The sequence below is a fragment of the Condylura cristata genome, unplaced genomic scaffold (assembly GCF_000260355.1).
Source record: "Condylura cristata isolate star-nosed mole 26May11 unplaced genomic scaffold, ConCri1.0 scaffold00007, whole genome shotgun sequence".
Classification (NCBI taxonomy): Eukaryota; Metazoa; Chordata; class Mammalia; order Eulipotyphla; family Talpidae; genus Condylura; species Condylura cristata.
The window spans coordinates 30,852,699-30,865,891 of NW_004567108.1; the positions used below are offsets into that span (position 1 = coordinate 30,852,699).

The following is a 13,193-nucleotide window of genomic DNA, read 5'->3' on the forward strand; positions in this document are numbered from 1 at the left end:
GAACTCATGCGGAATTGGCATAAGCTTCTTAGTGCAGTGCTTTAGCCCGTTGCGCCACCAGGGAGGGCCAAATATAGTCTGTATTTTTAATGGATTACTTTTATTTGTTTCTGTCTTGAAATTTCAACTATGTTTGTTCTGTCCCCTGAAAGTTTTCAGAAGAATATGTTATTTCAGAATTATTTTTCACATTTTACCACTCTAGCTCCTACCATGAGTGATATTCCTTGTTCTTAAAGCATGATCTCTACATGGAACCTGATGGCATTTGCTGTTACATTTTAAAGAAAGTATTACCTCACAAAAGACCACACCTTGCTTGTTTGCAGGATATAAGCTCTTGAAATGAAAGTTAATTCTATGTGTAACATCCGTCCCAAGGGTCCCCTCTTCCCTTAAGGAGACTAAAGAGTGATGTACCTGTAGTGACTATTCAACATAAAGAAGAATCAAGGCTTATACTCTGATTCCTAAACTAACAGATATTTCAGTATTTCTTGAAATATACCAGATTTTGTAGTGCTAAAGAAGTCAAATAACATCTTTATGGACAAGTCATAAGATCAAAAGAAAAATATTGTGAGTTGTTTGCAGAATTTTTAGCTTTTTCTATACCTCCTTACTGATAGATTTCATTTTAAATCAATTTATGAAGTTATACTTCTAGTGTCATTCCATGTAATAAGTTGTACATGCCACCTTTTTTCTTTAAATCACTATTGAATTTCATTAACATTTTTTTGTTTCAATACCCTTAAGTGTTTATAATACTAAACAATGGGGAATATATTTCTATTTTCTGTTTTATTGTTTCTTTTTTTTTTTTATGTTTAAACTGTCAGCATTCTGTGCCTGAAGTCCCAATTGGGCTATCAAAAACAGGTACTGCAAAGATAACTAACCACTAGGGATGTTTCATGAAATTCTTCATTTAGTCAGTAAGTGAGACTTTCTTGTGGTGAGCTATAACTTGGAGAGTTTTTAAAATCTGAATGCATATGCAAAAAAATTAAATAAGTTTCATGTAATGAGTTTGTTCCAAGTGATTTATTAATTCCATACCTAATTTAAAACTGTGTTTTATGAGCTATTTTACAGTAATAGAAAATATAGCGCATGAATAGTTTTAGAGCTAAAGAATGTGATTTTAAAAATATGAGATTGTTTGGAGCTGGATGCACAAAGAAATGAACCCTTGTATAAATTCTAAGACCAGTGTATAAACAAGAGTCCCTTAAATATGGTGTTTTTCTTAACAAGGGAATATAAGAGCATCTTATTATTCACACACAGTCAATAAGAACATATTTTATGAAAATTATACATTCTGCAGTCAAGCCAAGACATTGTAACTGTTAGGCATATACCTACTTTGGGCTTTACTGTAGATATACCCAGATCATATTTTACTGTGGGACGTAATTAAAATATGTTCATCAGCTCATACTCAGATTTTATCAGTCGCAAGCTCCAGTTTTGTATTTACCACTTAATAAGCTCCAAAGATCATGAACATGAAAAAATTGATATCAGAACATAAACAAGCTTGATTAAATTGGAGTTTCAAGTATAGAACAGCATTTCCTAATCTCTAATGGCATCAAAACAAATAGAAATGGGCATCAATAAGAGTGGCAGACTATGGATAAGACTTTTGACCATAAATAAATTAATGGAAGTAATACAACATGTCGATTTTATGGTATTTAATGAGATCTATCACCATGTCTTTTCACGAGGCTCTCTGAGGTGACAGTTTGACCGGTAGTGACAGAAGCATTGATGACCTTGATAGCCCTGCCAGACCCCCGAAGCCTGGCTTGTCCTTCCTCCACACATAAAATGCTGACCGTATCACCAAGCATGCATGAATGGAAATAATCTGCATCCTTTTTGTCCATATTACACACATCCTCTCTCCTTTGAACAATAGATAAAAAAAAAAAAAAACCTTTTAGGACAATCTGCTTTACGTGTCAGTGGATAAAACCCCCATAATCCACAGGCAGTTCTTACCCTGCTGAGCCCTCGCCTTCCTGTTCTCCTTCATTCACCCCAGAGCGAAGTACTGACCTAGCTGTTTTTTAACTATTGACATTAATGGTTCATTTTCCCAAAGCAACATGAGACATTCACCTCAGGCCCAAGTCCGAAGAGGCAGTGACTTCCTTTTCTAAAGACAAGGGGAAAGAAGTTTCTCTGTATGATTGTTATTTTATCCTGAAAACTACCATAAAACAAGCACAAATTCAATTAAAACTATAAAGTCTAGAATTGGGGTGCACCAGATAAAGTGAAATGATGTACACAACTCTGTGGATTATTATTAATTGTAGGAATGGCAAAGTTTTATATTAGCATAAAATTCATTACTCCTCCGGCAAACATTGTATAAAAATATGTATATGATCTGTCATTTTTAATTCTATTCTCCATGTGATCCTATTTTTGGTGAAGTCAGTGGTAAATCATTTTCAATCACCCAACAAGAAAAGTATGATTTCCCCAAGAATTTCCTAAGCCTTTTTTCATCAAACATCTTATTTCTTTCGACATAGAATTTAGAAAAACAGAGTAATAGTTTACCTATTAACTTGATTTCAAATTTAGTTTCTTATGGTTGTTTGAGAATCATTTTTAAAATAATTCAAAACATAATTTTTAGAAGGAATATTGCAAGATTTGCTCATCTTCAAAGAGAAAAATCAAGTTATTTCTCCTTTAAATATAATGGTTTAAGTAAATAATTGCAAGGCATCACATTCAATCTTATTATATTAACCCTAAATTGTTAATTGCTAAGGTTTATAATTTTGGATTTTTTAAGCTTTTTTTACTTATGCATACAGGAACTGGGGTACAGGCCAGAGGTACAGGAAGGGTGAGAGGATTCAGCAGAGACAGAGTGGGGAACAGAACAGGCAGATCGGCTGAAATACACTGCTGAGGGGAGCAGTAGATGAGACAGACAGGAGAGATCTGCTGTGCCAGCTGGGTCACCTCTCTGGCCAGGGACGGAACTTATACTGCAGTGGCTGCTGATATTTCGTAGTGCTGAGACTTAACCCCTTGTTCCACCAGGGAGGCCCAATTTTGGTGTTTTTATTTAAAAGTTCTGTGATTTAATGAAAATCATCTTGGTAAATGGAGTTTCATTTAGAACAGTTTTTATAGAAGACATTTTGATGGTTGAATTTTCCCGAACCGGTTACTGAGACCTAAATTGGATCGTTTCTTCTGAAGCTGATTAAGCAAGCCTAATTTTAAGTGTGCCTATATTGAGCTTGTGAGGAAATCACTTAGATCATTTTAACTCATTCAGCTTCTGAATTGTGACTGCTGTGGGCTTTGATTCCATGCTCATCATTGGGGAAGTATGCATGTGAATATGTGCCTGTCCAGGCTCTGAGCAGAGTCCTTTGCAAATCCATTATGACTCTTACATCTGCATTAAGACAACAGTGGCCAAGACCCCAGAGCCTGTCCTATGACCTGGAGGCTCAGTAGACAGGGTACTGCATACTCTGCCTGTGTACCAGCTGGCATGAAAATGGATGCTATGGCCAGGCTATACCTCCCAATGTCCCATATGTTCCATAAAGGAACCTTCCAAAGGTGGAAAAGATTATGTTAGCAACATGTTAACTCATTGAATCCTAAAATATTAAGCCATTCATTCAATATTTTAGTTATTGAAATGCCACCTTTATGCCACTTGTATGGTGAGCAACAGTGACCCATATGCCTGCCTGTGCCAAGAGAATGCTTGAGATTTTATATTAATAATAAAATAAGTTATGCTTCCTATGATTAGAGGAAAGACAGTAAGAGTGGGTAGGGCTTATACTTCACACCAGCTGAGCTGTACAACCTACTGTCTGTTGGTTATTGTATCAAGACCATAGACACTGTTAGTGTCTGAAAGAGGGAAAAAATTCTTGTAAATATTTGATGAGAGGTAAAGGGGACACCTTACCACCAGAGTCCTGGCAAACATCAGGACTGATCTCTCACTGTCCAAATATACAGAATGAAGGAAATGACTGAGTCTTAAGTTTCATTATGATGAAAAGCAAAAGAACAGAAAGTGAAACAGAAGTATAATGTGTGAAGTTTTCTAAAGAAACAGCATATTATTAAAAGATATATACAAAAATTTTTCCCCATAAGTAAGAGAGAGTGAGATCAATGCAAATTGATGAGGGAGGAATCTTGAACAACAACAACCAAAAAAAAAAAAGAGTGAGAGAGAAAATCTTCAAAATTAATAGTGTATTTTGCATTATCAAAGATAATCATAATATTGAGAACAAATGAAACAAGTCTGTGAGTGCAAGGGAGAGCAATAAAAATAAAATAAATAATAAATGAGAAAGTCAGAAACAGGTAAAACCAGATGTAAAAGCTGGTCTTTGGATAAGTGATCTTCTAGAGCAAGACAACAAAAGAGATAGTATTAATGTTTCAAATATAAGACAAGTAAACCTTTTGCATTCCTCCCTTACCGGCAGAAACACATCTATTACTTTAATGAACCACTTTTTGTATCTAAAAGTAGTAAGAGACCTTCACCAAGAGATATCCTGGTAATGAGTGGTAGCAGTAGTGTAAAGGACATTTAAACAACTGTATGTGTACATTGTTAGTGAACACTTAGGAAAATGTAAGTTAAATTGTATTTACTACTTTTTATGTATGTTATCACAAAAAAAATACCATTTTTAAGTTGTCAAAAAGGTACAATGGTGTAAAACAGTGGTAACACTGCAGATGGAAGTGTATAGTCTTTCTGGAACAAACAAAACAATATGGATCATATTTCAAATGGCATTTCCTTTATGCCAGTAATGAAATGTTTGCACCAATGAGCAAATATAGATATTTAGAGTAATTCATTCAGGTTTATACTGATGAAAAACTAGAAGAAAATAGAGGACTGGTTAAATAATTATATACATTTATATCTCTGTAATAAAGAATTCTATATAGTCATTATGATTAATTTTAGGAATCATCACTATTAGATACAAATTAACTATAGTAAGTGAAAAATGCAAATTTAAAAAAGATATTATATTAAATATTTCTTAAAGATACAGGGGAGTGGGAAATACCTGCAAATATAAATTACTTCAGATATTATATCTTGATATACATATCAAAAAGTCAACAGAAATAAACCTTGAATAATCGAATTTTAGGTTATTTTATCTTTCCTTATACCTAATCACACAATATGAAATTTCCACAAGTGTTTATTGCTTTTTGGCTTTTAAAAATATAAATCAACTTTTTATTTTAAAAACCATGTCCTCTTACCAAATAAGTAAATGTATGTGGCTAAATAAAAAGACCAGGATTTTATGAGAGAATGCATTTTCATAGAAAACTTGAAGGTACAGGGAGGAAAAATGTTCTAGGGTAATTAAATAATTGAAGTAAATCCTTACAATGACTTGTTAGGACAATAGGACAATTTTTTTAAATTGCATTATTTTGTGTTTAGAGCACATTGGATTGGGTACAACATTGGATGTGATTTAGCAGTCTAGGTGCACCTCTCTTCAGACGTATGTCACCACCCCACACCCATCACCATAGCACCCCTAACCCTTCATCACAGCACTTGCGTCCCATCTACTTTGTTCCTCATCCTTCTGCCTCCCCCTCCAGTAGCTTTAATTCTGCAGTCAGATTTCTAGGGTTTATTTTGATTTCGTTTTGTTTGTTCCTTTGTTTTGTTTCTTTATATTCCACATGAGTGAAATCATCCGGTATTTGTCTTTCTCCTTCTGACTTCACCTGGCATAATCCTTTCCAGTTGCATCTGTGTTGTCACAAATGTCAAGATTCCATCTTTATTTATAGCTGAGTAGTGAGAGGACAAAAAGTCTTAAAAATAGTTTATTGACATAGAGAATTACTAAGGAAATATTACAAAAAAAAAAAAGAAGAAGCTTATTGACCAGGAAATGTGCATGAAAAGTATAACCAAAACCTAGTAACCAATAATATTTTTCAATTGCTAAGTATAACAGATCATGTAAAAAGTACATGTGTGGGGAATACAAAGCGTTGGTTATATCTGATGGTGAGAAGTTTTTTGTTTTTTTTTTCTTCTCTGTATGTCTCATTTTTTAAAAAAGATTTATTTATTTATGTTTACAGAACTGGGGTACAGGCCAAAGGTGTGGTGGGTGAAAGGATTCACCAGAAACAGAGTGGGGAGCAGAACAGGCAGATCAATGAAGTACACTGCTGAGGGGAGCAGCGGGCGGGTCAGCTCCCTGGCCAGGGATCGAACTCATGCTGCAGTGGCTTCAGAGAGCTTCAGAATGCAGTGCTTTAACCCATTGTGCCACCAGGGAATGCCCTGTATGTCTCAATTTTTAAAATATGTCCTACTTTATAATGATAAAGATCGTTAAAATAAATATATTAAATATAAAATGTTTATAACTAGCATGTCTAATACTCAGTTGAACTAATATATACAGTGCTAATATATACAGAATTCTAAATAAAGTCTTAAAAATTTAATAGCCATGAACTGACAGCTAGCATTGGGTACAGTTCAAATTATCATGTGGTATTGTTCATGCTATAATTTCAGGTGATTATTAAATACAGAATTATCTCAATTTCGAACCCAGGTCAGGTGACATGTGGATATTTGGAATGTCTTCAATCATGTTGGGTATTCTGCAAAGCACAGTCCTGAATGATGACTGGAGAGCTTGTTTATGGCCCCATCCATATGCTGTGTGGGGTTTTACATGGAAAAAGCACACTCCAACACACCAATAAATCAGAAATTTCCCTCTGTCCTTTGAAAGGCTACTTTCTGGTCTGATTCTTTTTGAGTTAATGTTCACAGTTTTATAATTCAATATGGAAATATAAATTTCTATATTATATTTTAAATATTATTAAAAATGAAAACTAACTTAGTAAAGGAAGAAATGAGTAATGAATGGTGGAATGAATATATTGTCAAGGTTCTATAATAGTTTAAGCATCTGTACTTGTAACCTAAGATCAAAGCAAATTCAGAAACTGGTTAGTATTTCATAGTTAGTAGACCACATTAACTAGTTGGCCCGCAGAGGTGGGAGACATGTGTAACAAACATTTGGTAACCAGCCACATCATTCAAGTGCCAAGTACACTTAGTTGAGTGCCTTGTTAGTAGAATGATATATAACTTTTGTATAAAGATCAGGTAAAAATATCTTTATAAAAGCTATATGTATGTCTAAAAGTTCTGTCTATAATTATTTTAAAACTGTGTATGTCTGTATGGGTGTGGGTGTGTATATATACATATACATATATGGGTTAAAATTGCAAAGCTCCATGTTGTTATAAAATATGTAATTCAAAATAATGGGTATAATATGAATGCAGAAATTAGCATATTTTAGCTATAGGAGAGCATCAGGCTTCTATAATAGTGCTCATTGATCTTTTTGTTCTCTTTATTTGCACATCAGTTTAGCTCTATTAATTTTCATCTTCTTCACACTTTTAGAACATCTCTATGAAAGTCAACTGACTTTGCTGGTCTTCCCTGTCTTTTTTCTGGGGATCCATCTGTTAGATAGTTTATCTTGACCTTTCATGTTCATAAATTCTCTTCACTGTTTTTCTAAGTTTGACTAAAACTGTTTATACTTCACTAAAGCATTTAGATGATTTACAATAAAAAATTCAAATAACTATAATGTAGTACTTGTTTCCTTACTTATATATCATTTAAGTCCCACTCTCTATATATTTATTTTAAAGGGAAATAAGTCATTCACTATAATTTAGAAATTAATCTATTTAAAAACTGTTTTAGAACCACTGCCCTATTGTAAAGCCTTCATATACATTTAACTTGGGGTACAGAGCATTCCATAAAATGAATTTTATTGTTTTGGGTTATCCATTACACACACAAATGGGAATTTCAGTTGTTTCAGAGTTTCTCCACATTAAGTAAAGATAAAATGACGATCTGTATACATCCTGAGATTATGGCCAAAATATGCTATGATCCAAAAGTTGCTACTAGCACATCCCATTTCTGCTTCTATATTTATACAACTAATGAAATGCTCTGAGGTTGATACTAGTCTTTTCCCACTTTGCATTGTTACTGCTATCAGTACTATTTTTCATACATTGCTTTATATTTGTAATAAAATGTAGTCATATACTCAAAAAATCCTATCAGGAATATTATCTTTATTTTTCAGATGAAGAAATTGGGCATAGAGAAATCATGTAGCTGAATCAAGAGCATAGTGCTAGAGAGGGAAGAGCCAGTTTGGGAACCCAGGCCCTGTAGTTTCAGTAGAATAGGCTGCGTCTCACAGTCACTTTGCTGAGGGTGAGAAAGAATGTTAAACTAGTTGTCTTCTCAAGTAAAAAAATTGTTGGTAGCACTGTGACATTGTGTTTCCACGGCCAGTTATTTTACCCACATAGAAAGGCACTAGCATTTCTGGTTGATATTGTGTGATATCCTTAGCCATGGATTCATGCTTGTCCACTGACATCCTGAGGAAGTAGTTCCAGCTTAATCCAGCAGAAACTTTATTGAAGAGTTGCTCCAAGGAAGGCGCATTTAATAAAGATTTGAACATGAAATGCAGTCCAAAAAGGCAACTGCCTGCTCAGAAGCCAGCTAGTGCCTTGCTGTATTTGAGCAAAACCTTGAAGGTGAGAGTCTAAAATGCTAGAAGATATTTTGCCAGCATGTTTGCCATACAATCTTAACCTTGAAGATCTACAAAAGGACAGAGTGTCCTGGCCACAGTAAGCAGAGGACTGTTCTGGGGCCCTTGGGCCTGCGTACTAAGCACAAGGCCTGCCTGTCCATGTGTCTCAGGGAGCATTCTGCCCATGCCCTGTTGCAGTGGCTCGTGTGAAATGGGGGGTGCTGGTTACTTTTATACTGAAAGAAGGATTACTTAGGCCTGATATTCTAAGTTTAATGCAGCACATTTTAGGATAAAATCCAGCTTTAAACAGATTGCTGACTATTTAAGTCGAGGAGTTGATTTAACTGGGGAAAAAAAAAAGAAAAAGGAAAACATTTCTAGTTAAAGAAAAAAAAAAGCTGGAGAAGGGGAGCATTTCGAGTGGGAGAAAAACATATCTGTTCGAAAGAGCCAAGACATACAACTTAAGGAGAAAACATCTCCACCCACTAGGAAAGCCAGCTGACTCTAAAAAATGCCACCAAAGAGATGCTACAAGATGCCTCTTGCATCATCTTATCTAAGGACCTACAGAAGCTCAAGGCAAAAGAATCCAGCCCTGTGGATGTTCATATTCTTGATAACAGTTTGAATTCTGTGCCTTTACAGTGACTCATGGTTCTTTAAGATTTCCCCCCCTTTTGTAGAGTGTCAGCAGTGTTGAGAACACCTTTAAGGACAATGGCTAGGTGTCTCTGCACAATTAGGCTTGAATTAGGGCTACAAAGGCAGTCCATATTCGTAAGCTCAGACAGCTGAAGAACAGAGGAAATTTAGATTAAAACATATGTTCTCCAAGTACTCTAAAAGTAGGATTATTTTTGTTGCTGTAATCTTGAAACAGCTTTGAGATTCCTCAGAAATTTCTAGATAGTCACAAAGATCAGGAAGAAATCATTGAGTTAGCATCCATATGTATGGTGCGTCTGTGAAACGGAAGGACATGGATTTGAATCTAGGAAATCCCTTTACTAGCTGTTCATCTTAGAATCACACACACGCTTTGTTACCTGAGGACACACGAGCAAGCATTAACACTGCAGATGGCAGATGTATATGTGTGTGTGTGTGTGTGTGTGTGTGTGTGTGTGTATACTTATCAGTTATATACTAAGTATTTTTTTCTACATTAAGTAGGGTGTCTTTTAAAAATTTTGTATTTTCTTTCACTGTATATAAGCTTTTCATGTGAGGTAACCTCATTTGTTTATTTCTGTTTTTAATTCCCTTGATAAAGGTCAAGTAACCATCATATTCTTGATATCATGGAATGTATCAACCATGTTTTCTCCTTTGTATTTTATTGTTGCATGTCTATATCTAAATATTGAATCCATTTTTAGGTTATTTTTGTGTGTTTATTTAGAGAGTAATCCAGCTTCACTGATTTATATGTGGTTTTCCAATTTTCCCAGCACTGTGTATAAAGCTATATTAGTTGGTGTAATGTTTTAATAAACATTAAAGATGGTTCCCTGTCTTAATCCATTGTCTACTTTAAACTTAATGTCTTTAACATGGAATAAACACAAATGTTCAAAAGGAGATGACTGGATTAAAAAGATGTGCTACATATACACAAGGGAATATTACGCAGCAATCAAAAAATATAAACTCATGCCTTTTACAGCAACATGGATGGAAATGGAAGGGATCATGCTTAGTGAAACAAGCCAGAAAGAAAAGGCAGGAGTATAAAGGACCAGGGGAGAAAATAATAATAATAATGAACAACTATATACATAGACATTTTATGAGGGTGGAGTGAGGAATGGGATCAAAAATGGGGGTGGGTGGATAGAGTGCACTGGACTAAGGTGATTTGCCCATGGGGATTACAACTGAGATGGAAAAAAAGCACAAAGTGATGTAAAAATAAACTATTATATTATTTAAAAAAAACTTAATATCTTTAATGAATTCTGCAAAAAGTGGGTAAAAAGCCCATTTGAATTTTTAATGATATATTCTTAGGCTGTGAAACACTAGGAACTTTCTCATTTGTTATTGATGGTCATCTATGTCACTAAAATATGATCTATTCAGTTCCTTTTCCATAGCTGCCTCTTCTCACTCATGGCCTGTATCTGACCCAGGGCTGTCTATTTGTGGTTTCTTACATCTCACCGGATGAAGAACCTGAAATAGAAACAAAAGAACATAAAGGTTGACAGCACCAAGGTCACATATGGGATCATGACAGCTAAAGATAAGAGCAAGGACGTAGCAAGGCACTTAAATCATAGGAAGTAAGTGGCTGTTAAAGGAGGAGAGAGGAAGCTATAGGTCAAGGAACATTTAATAAAACAGAAAGTAAAGTTCTTCTAAGACTTGTCCACATGGAGAACAAAGTTTCCTTTTTTTTTTTTTTTTTGTTGGCATCATAAGATGATAGGAAGATGCATGAATTGGACAGCAAAGAGGGAGTGCACTGAACTAATCAGTGTTTTGTGTTCTTTGATGAAAATCACTTCTATTGTTGCATTTTGGTTTTATTTTGCTGAATTTAATGATTTTTAAATTACCATAATCAGATACCTTTTAAATACAGGTTTTGCAGGAAAGAATACATCATGAACACAGATTCTGCAAGTCATGGATAGATTACTTAAGCCCTTCTTCATTTTTGAAAAACACCTCCTCAACATTTTTAGAAAAATAGTTTCAAAAAAGATAGTTTTCATTGAGCAATGACTATTATTCATGTATATTACTGAACTGAATAAAATTCAGGACAGTGTAATATTTAATTATGAAATACCCAATATCATTTTTTGTTCTTGATGTATGTACAGCCAGAATTTTATTTGTATTATAACTGAATTAACTAGAAAATAGAAATATAAGCCCAAGCCCTGGGAGATAATGATCATCTAAAAAGACAGTCATCAATTTCAAAATAAAAATAATCAGTGAATTTTCAGTTTTAGCATATATATTTATCAATCTTCTAAATTCAAGATTTACAGATGTATAATGTACTCTTTTGTGACATTTAAATTATTTTTTCCCTTTTTTTAGGTGGATCTTCTGGTCCCTACTAAAGTGACTGGTATCATTACACAAGGAGCTAAAGATTTTGGTCATGTACAGTTTGTGGGCTCCTACAAACTTGCATACAGCAATGATGGGGAACACTGGGCTGTGTACCAAGATGAAAAACAAAGAAAGGATAAGGTAAGTCACCAAAATGGTTTATAATATGTGAAAGCAAGGGGTGAAGTTTCATCCAAATCTGATTGCATAAACTGTTCCAGTATTGCAGCAAAGCTTATAGTCAAATATGTGATAAAATGATAAGCTGCTTTGCTGTCATCTTCTGTTATCAGTTGTCTAAAATCCAACTATGTATAAGATCCAGTTTATATCTGATAAGCCTAAATACTTTATTCTAAAACCACATGTAGTCATTTATTATTTTATCACATTGCTATTATTTTATTGGCATATATTACTGCTGTTATAAAAATTTTTCTTAGAAGAAAAATATTTCAAAGGCTAACTAAAAGATTGTAAATATTTGTTACTTCCTTAATTGACAATTAGGAATTCCAGAAATGGACAGTTTTTAGTTATTATAATCTTTAGAATTAAAATGTAGGTTGTTTGCTTAGTTGCTTCGATTGTGTTTTAACTCATGGACTTGTTTGGGCCTTTTGACCTTTTTAATCTGTGCTTTACTATTATGATATACAGATAGGTATTCATGCACCATACAAGTTCTGATTGTTTGTCTAAAGGTTCTTACCATTTTGAGCAACTTTTCATAGTATCTTCTAGTGTGAATTTCTTTGGTGTCATGCAGAATGAAAGTGCTCAGAGGAACTATCAATGACCATTTGCAATCAGATATCTAAATATGCCTTTAGTTAGTCTAGTCAAATTAATTAACTGTTTACAGTTTGTATAATGAATGCTAGCTTTCTGCAGACATCAATAGATACAATATCAAAGCTATTTTTCAAATAGTCTTCAAGGTATATAATTAATAAATTTTCTTAGAAATATTAAGCCTGGAATAAATATGCAGTCACTCAACCAATTCAAAATTTACTTTAGGGAAGAAGTGATTTTTTTTAAGTTATAAAACCAAGCCCATTTACCTTTAAACATCTCAAAATTTACACAGTTAACATCTTGGAGCATGTTCAGAATATACACACATTTTGCATTTCCATAGTTCAGAAATATTTATTAATATAACTTTCAATGTTACAGTTTAATTGGGAACATATATTTTCTAGAACATAAAATAATGGTGTTTTCTAATCTATGGTCTCTTATATTGAATATTTAGTATTTTGTAAATTGTCTTCACATTTTTTTCTTTGGCTATACAAAATGTCTGTAAACCACAAGTAAAAATATATAGGCAGGCCCTCCCTGGTGGGGCAGCGGGTTAAAGTACTGCACTAAGAAGCTGAAACCACTTCCGCATGAGTT

General features: G+C 34.0%; 1 protein-coding gene across 2 annotated transcripts in view; it reads left to right on the forward strand.

The window, feature by feature from the left end:
* The window catches only part of EDIL3 (EGF-like repeats and discoidin I-like domains 3), a 374,934-nt gene that overhangs the window by 341,898 nt on the left and 19,843 nt on the right, over positions 1 to 13,193 (forward strand). For both annotated transcript variants that reach the window (XM_004678155.2, XM_012721843.1), the window contains one exon: positions 11,772 to 11,927. In XM_004678155.2, the coding sequence (XP_004678212.1) occupies positions 11,772 to 11,927 (156 nt within the window). The remainder of the gene's footprint in view (positions 1 to 11,771; positions 11,928 to 13,193) is intronic.